The 7,284-nt window shown below is 44.9% G+C and overlaps 1 protein-coding gene across 1 annotated transcript; it reads left to right on the top strand.

The window, feature by feature from the left end:
* Nucleotides 1-1,834: 1,834 nt before the first annotated feature.
* Utp23 (UTP23 small subunit processome component) lies at nt 1,835-6,931 on the top strand. The gene is made up of 3 exons (XM_041672360.1): nt 1,835-2,091; nt 5,161-5,335; nt 6,389-6,931. The coding sequence occupies exons 1-3, from the start codon at nt 1,904-1,906 to the stop codon at nt 6,767-6,769; spliced, it is 744 nt and encodes a 247-aa protein (XP_041528294.1). The 5' UTR covers nt 1,835-1,903; the 3' UTR covers nt 6,770-6,931.
* Nucleotides 6,932-7,284: the final 353 nt, after the last annotated feature.

Genomic DNA, 7,284 nt, shown 5'->3' with positions numbered 1-7,284 from the left:
AACTATGGACAGAAAAACATCTATAAAATTGAATCAACCTTCCAATTGGTTTGAAGAGGAAGCTGGGCACAGCTGTCCTGGAGTCACAAAGCTCAAATGATCCAGGTTAGTGATAGGACTGGGCTTCCAACTCAACAGACTTTGTTTAAAAAATGAAACTCAGGGGCTGGAGAGATGGCTCAGTGGTTAAGAGCATTGCCTGCTCTTCCAAAGGTCCTGAGTTCAATTCCCAGCAACCACATGGTGGCTCACAACCATCTGTAATGAGGTCTGGTGCCCTCTTCTGGCCTGCAGACATACACACAGACAGAATATTGTATACATAATAAATAAATAAATATTTAATAAAAAAAATGAAACTCAGGAATTCTTCTAAAACACTGAGTCATTTAGGAGGGGCTTTAGGATGAGGAGACACAAATAGTGGCTCTGTAACTGGTCTGACAGAAATAAAGATATTCCTTTGTTTCCTTCAATTGAAACAACTGACCCCAAGAAATGGGAATCTCCATGGGGATTCTTGTGCTGAGAAGGAAAAGTCTCAGAGCCTAGGACCCATGGGAAAACTTAATTTGTCTTCTGGGAAATAGATTTCATAGTCCTAACACCTTGTTCGAACACCTTGCAGGATAGGACTGAAGCCTAGAAAATGAGGGGTCAGTGGTGAGCGGTAACATACATTAACCTAGGTTGGTGAGAATTTTGGTGGTTCGCAATTGGTCGCGACTCCTTTGGGGGTCGAATGACCCTGTCACAGGGGTCACATATAAGCTATCCTGCATATCAGATATTTACATTACGATTCATAAAAGTTGCAAAGTTACAGTTATGAAGTAGCAATGAAAATATTTTTAGGGTTGGGGTCCACAACATGAGGAGCTGTACTGAAGGGTCGCAGCATTAGGAAGGCTGAGAATCACCGCCTTAGATGCTCGTATTCATGACTACCTATGTACACTCCATTTCATTTCAGGACCTCAGAGATTGACTGCAGAAATGGCTGCTCAGTCGACCTCTTCAGCCTTGTTCTCCATTGGGCCACATTAATTAAATCTTTTTACTGTTAATTTTGGCTGTTTTAATTGTGTTCTCCAGAACAGGCTTATGGGGTAGAGACTGTGACCTCGACTTGGGTATACAGACCTTCTTACCGTGACACGTGGCTCTTTGATGGGGTCGATTTTTAGGGGTGTGGTAAAATACCTGTGGACAACAGGCAGTCAGCGCTGGGTTCCAGATGCTGAAGAACCATGTTCCCTTAGCAAAGGCGCTTTGCTTCCGTAAAGACTACTCCCCGGTGGTGGTGGTGCATGCCTTTAACCCCAGCACTCTGGAGGCAGAGGCAGGCGAATCTCTGTGAGTTCGAGGGCAGCCTGGTCTACAAGCGCTAGTTCCAGGATAGGCACCAAAAAAGCTACAGAGAAACCTTATCTCGAAAATAAATAAATAAATAATAGACTAGCACTCAGCCAAACTTGCCAAGGTAAGGCTGTCCAACACTGGCTCCTCTCCCTCACTTGAAAATTAAAAACATTCAATGGGATGATACACAGTAAATGGCAAATTACAGAGTGCCTGGAGCAATGGCTCATCGCTGGTTATTTTCATATTACTAATGTTTTAGAGACTTCCTAAGTGCCAGGCAACAAGCTGCACAAAGCAACATTTTTTTATTCCCGCTCAGGGACGCGAACGTGCCAGCGCGCGCGAATTTGCGAAGCTCCGCCCCCTAAGGCCTGCGCTTGGAGGTGGGAGTAGGCGCTTCTCTGAGAGATTACGCAAACCAGAGAGTTGGGTCGTGTACTTCCGGGCCGAAGAAGCTTCGCTTCCGGGGATACGGGCGTCTAGGAGTGCGGAAGCGAGGCTGGCGCTGCCGGGTCCGGGACGGGGGACTTAAGCAGGGATGAAGATCACCAGGCAGAAACACGCCAAGAAGCATCTTGGCTTCTTCCGTAACAATTTCGGGGTCCGTGAGCCCTACCAGATCCTTCTGGACGGCACGTTCTGCCAGGCGGCGCTGCGGGGGCGCATCCAGCTGCGGGACCAGCTGCCCCGCTACCTTATGGGAGAGACCCAGCTGTGCACCACGAGGTGGGCCTGCGGGGCGGGGTCGCGGGTGTGGCCCTCGGTAGCTGACAGATAGTTCAGGGGGCTGGTACTGTGTCCTGCCAATAGTCCCTGTTAGCCCTGCGAAATCAGAACGCGTGTTTTGTAGCAGACAGGCCTGGCTTTGATTCCTGTGTGATTTCAGGCAGGAAATGGCGTTAATCGTGAAGTAGAGGGAATGATTTCTTCCTTTTTTTCAAAAATTGACTTATTTGTTTTTATTTCATGTACATTGGTTTGCCTGTATGAGGTGTTGGATCCCTTGGAACTGGAGTTACAGACAATTTGAGCTGCCATGTGGGTGTTGGGAATTGAACCCAGATCTTCTGGAAGAGCAGCCAATGCTCTTAACCACTGAGCCATCTCTCCAGCCCCAAGGGAATAACATCTTTTTTTTTTTTTTTTTGGTTTTTCGAGACAGGGTTTCTCTGTAGCTTTGGAGCCTGTCCTGAAACTCCCTTGGTAGACCAGGCTGGCCTTGAACTCACAGAGATCCGTCTTTTCTATACAAATGCTACCCCTTTTCTATAGTGGTTGCTACCTTTAACGCAAAGGTTTTCAAGCCTTCCAACTGCCAGTGAGGTATTATCTTCAGTTCCTAGGAAAAGAAGTCAAGACTGGAGATGGAAACCTTTGCCCGAGGCCATTTATAAATACCAACCAAATGTCAAGCACTGCTCCCGACCCTGAGAACACTTAGTGGTCAGGACAGAGGTCCAGCCTTCGTGGGCTGTAAAGTGTATAAAGTCAACTCTCTATGGCTGTCTTCATCCCACATCTGTGCCTCCTCACTTCATGTAAGTGAGCACCCTTAGGGCAGAACACTGTGGGAGCGGGAGGGTGGGAGTGTAATCTTAAAAGGTTTCATATTTTGAGGCTCGAGTTTTGTTCAGACCTAAAGGTGGGGAAAGTCTGTTTTGACAATATAGATATGGTAGTGCTGTCGATTGAGAGAACTTTTTAACAAATGCAGTCGGTTGACCTCAGAAGAAGAGATCGTATCTAATATTGTGGGATATGAAAGTATGGTGAACTAAAGCTAGACTATGAACAACTCTTAAGAGTTTTAGTGGTTTTTGCATTGTAGAATAGTTGCTTAAGCAAGTAAATTAAAATGAGTCATACTATTACAGCTCATGAATAGCTGGTTTGAATGTTCTTTATATGTGAACACAAACCTAGCTGTGCCGTGTGCTGTGGGAATGTTCTGTCTTGCAGTGACTAGTCTTCCGTATTAAGAATTTCTCACGCACGCCTTTAATCCCAGCACTCGGGAGGCAGAGACAGGTGGATCTCTGTGAGTTCAAAGCCAGCATGGTCTATAGGGCTAGTTCTGGAATAGCTAGGGCTGTTACACAGAGAAACCATGTCTTGGGGGGAAAAAAAAGAAAGAATTCTCAAGTAATGCTCCTTTTGGGTTACAAATAGCCTTAAAACTTTAACCCTAGGCCGGAAAGATGGCTTAGTGAAGGTAAAGTCTCCTTCTTATTCTTGCAGAGGACCTGAGTTGGGTTCCCAGTATCCATGTCAGGAGTCTCATAACTGTAACACCAGCTCCAGGGGATCCAACTTGCTCTTGTGGCCTCTGCAGCCACCCACACCCACACATATATACACATTTTTTTTTGTTTTGTTTTTGTTGTTCAAGACATGTTTTCTCTGTGTAGTCCTGGCTATCCTGGAACTCACTCATTCTTGTAGACCGGCTGGTTTCAAACTCAGAGGTCCACCTGCCTTTGCTTCCCAAGTGTTGAGATTAAAGGTGTGCGCCACCACCAGCCAGCTACTTTGGGAATTTTTCGAACAACACAGAAGTAGAATGATGGCGGAAAACCTTGATACCCAGTGTTTGCAGGTACTGGGATGCTCATTCTTGTTGACCCCATCTCTTCCCTACCTTCTTACTCAGGTTAGAGCATCTCCCCTTCATTCTTTGTTGTTTATCAGCTATTTATTTATGTTTTTTGAAACAGGGTTTCTCTGTAGCTTTGGAGCCTGTCCTGGAACTACCTCTTGTGGACCAAGCTGGCCTTGAACTCACAGAGATCCACGCGCCTCTGCCTCCCAAGTGCTGGGATTAAAGGCGTGCGCCACCACTACCCATTTTATTTTTTATTTTTTTATTCATTCTTCTCCCATACAGTACATCCCAACTGGAGTTTCCTCTCCCTCTATTCCTCCCAGTTCTCCCCTTACCTCCCCTCTTCCCTAGTGCCATTCCTCCTGTTTCCCTTCAGATAAGAGCAGACCTCCAAGGGGTATGAACCAAACATGGCATAACAAGATACATTCGGCCTAAGCACAAACCCTCATATCAGGGCCAGACGAGGCAACCCAGCAGAAGGAAAAGGATTCCATGAGTAGGCAAAAGAATCAGAGATACCTCCATTCCCACTGTTAGAAGTCCCACAAAAACACTAAGGTAGCGACTCTAACAAATGCAGAGGACCCAGCACAGACCCATGCAGGCTCTGTGATCGCTGCTGTAGTCTCTGAACCCCTGTGAGCCATACTTAGTTCATTCTATGGGCTGTGTTCTCCTTGTGTCCTTAACCCCTCCGGCTCCTACAATTTTGAACTACTTTTTTAAAATCGGGATTCAAATAAGATACACAAGTTGCTTTGGATTCTGTGTTAGGTTATTTTGAAGTTGTACCAGCAACCTAGAGGCCTCTTCAGACATCTGGAAGGTCACTGTATCTGGTACCTCTCAAAGAGATGTAAACTTGAGGATAAGTTAGAAATTAATCCCAGTTTATCACCTAGCTTCTAGAGTCATTTGAAGTTAAGCAATAACCCGTGAAGAGCGTTCTCCTTGCTTCCTATGCACACAAGGACTCAGTATATTCTGGCATTGATATCCCTTCCGCTTGGAGTATGTAATTTTCAACCCTTCATTTAAGAAGAAAATGGCAACAGTACTATAAATTCACATTTTGATGGTATAGTTTTGCATCGTAAACACTTGCGTATTGTGTTTCTGCGTGCTTTGTATACACAAAAGGAATGCATCAGTTGTGATCGTGAGCTTCTCTCGACTTTGTTTCCCACCAGATGTGTGTTAAAGGAGTTAGAGACTCTGGGAAAGGAATTATATGGAGCAAAACTGATCGCACAGAAATGCCAGGTTCGAAATTGTCGTCACGTCAAGAGTGCAGTGAGTGGCTCAGAATGCCTCCTGTCCATGGTGGAGGAGGGAAACCCTCATCATTACTTCGTGGCAACACAGGTGATGTTACTTTGAAAACTGCGGTTCTGACTGTTTCTGTGTATACTTCACGTGATCAGAAAGAAATCAGTGGAAGGGATAATGCAATGTTGGAGTTTTATTCATTTACTTATTGTGATGTGTTAGACAAGGATTCTATCACTTAGCTATAATCCATGTTTCATGTTTGCACTTCCAAAGATGCAGACTTTTCAATGGAGCCAGTAAAAGCAGTTACTGGAACATATGAGGAGAAAACCTTAAGTAAACTTCCAGAAGTTTCCCTCGAGAGGATGAGGAATAGTTGCAGTAGTGCTGACTGCTGCAGAGGTCTTCCGTGGGGATGAGGACAGAGCCTCTGCATTCTGTATTCATAACTGTTTTCATGTTCCTCAGTTCATATGATTTCTCCAGAAGTCATGGTGCATATCCTGTGGGGCTGGAGGGGTGGCTCAGAAGGTAAGAGCACTGGCTGCTCTTTTAGAGGACTGGGGTGCAATTCCCAACGCCCTCTTTTGGCCTCCAAGGCCATACATGAGGTGTACAGATGTTCATGTAGCTAAATATCTATACACATAAAGACAAATGAACCTTAAAAGAAAGAGACCAGCAACACATGGAATGTTGAGGGCATTTAAAGGCTGGGAGGTCAAAGGGGAGGTGTCATGGCTGAAATCAAAACACTCCCATGCAGATTTGCTCAACCATACTTCGAGCAAGCCTTGAGTCAGCTCACTTCTCCACTTCAGCCTCCTCCCACATTGATGTTTCCAGTGAATATTTTAGCACAGAAACAAGAGAATCTTCCTAATGCATTTTCTTTTGCATTAGTTGATAGTTCATGGCCCCAGTATTGAGCAGTCTAGCCCAGACTGTTGTTGCCCACCTGTCCTCAGCACCGTTTTTGTTTTTTGTCCTCTATTATAAGACATGCCGTGATTAGTAAAGCGTACTGAGGTGAGGAAACAAAGCCAGTCTCTCCCTTTTCTATACAACCTTCTTGAAATTCCTGTAAACTTAATTTTAACTACCTAAACTTGATTGAGAAACTAAATCCATTTTCTTTTTTAACAGGATCAGGATTTATCTGTGAAAGTAAAGAAAACTCCTGGGATTCCTCTCATGTTCATTATTCAGAACACTATGGTCTTAGACAGGCCTTCTCCCAGAACAGTGGCCTTTGTGAAAGCGGTTGAGTCAGGCCAGCTGGTCTCAGTGCATGAGAAACAAAGTATTAAGCAGCTGAAGGAGGAACAAGGCTTAGTGAAGAGCTGGGAACCTAGGAGGAAGAGAAAAAAGAAGGTAGGCGGCCCCAATCCTCTCAGCTGCTTGAAGAAAAAGAAGAAAGCACAGGACACAAAGTCGCCTGCTTCAGAAAAGAAAAAGAAACGGAAGAGAATCCGGAACAGATCTACCCCGAAAGTACTTCCTGAGCAGCAGGGCGTGGAAGGATGACATGCGTGGATGCTCTGGAAGGCCATGAGGAGACTCGTTTCCTTGAAAACTGTGAAAGAGTTTACAGCAAAGACTAAACTTATTTTTCTAAGTTAATACTGGTGCATACACTTTTGCCTAAATTAAAGAGTGGTTGGGTTTCTTTATTACCATTCATCTTCAGTTGCTTTGAGAGGTGGTTTTTTTGTTTTGTTTTGTTTTTTTGTTTGGATTTTTCGAGACAGGGTTTCTCCGTAGCTTTTTTGGTTCCTGTCCTAGAACTACTTATTTTAGACCAGGCTGGCCTCGAACTCACAGAGATCCGCCTGCCTCTGCCTTCAGAGTGCTGGGATTAAAGGCGTGCGCCACCACCACCCGGCTGAGAGGTGTTTTATTATAAAATTATTGTCTCCTGTTTCTCTACTCCCTCCTCCCAAGTAGTATGTATGTGTATAGTGTGTGCTCTAGTATAGGTTTACATATGTGCATGTATGTGTGTGTGTGTGTGTGAGAGAGAGAGAGAGACAATGTCTGTA

Source organism: Microtus oregoni, unplaced genomic scaffold (assembly GCF_018167655.1).
Source record: "Microtus oregoni isolate MIOR12 unplaced genomic scaffold, Mior012 000022F_ref0000154, whole genome shotgun sequence".
NCBI lineage: Eukaryota > Metazoa > Chordata > Mammalia > Rodentia > Cricetidae > Microtus > Microtus oregoni.
This window is presented reverse-complemented; position numbering and strand designations above follow the sequence as displayed.

Excerpts from the sequence above, each read along its gene's own strand:
- Utp23 (XM_041672360.1), top strand. The coding sequence starts at position 1,904 with ATGAAGATCACCAGGCAGAAACACGCCAAGAAGCATCTTGGCTTCTTC. Across the intron at positions 2,092-5,160 it reads ACCCAGCTGTGCACCACGAG|ATGTGTGTTAAAGGAGTTAG; the intron begins GTGGGCCTGCGG and ends GTTTCCCACCAG. Across the intron at positions 5,336-6,388 it reads ATTACTTCGTGGCAACACAG|GATCAGGATTTATCTGTGAA; the intron begins GTGATGTTACTT and ends CTTTTTTAACAG.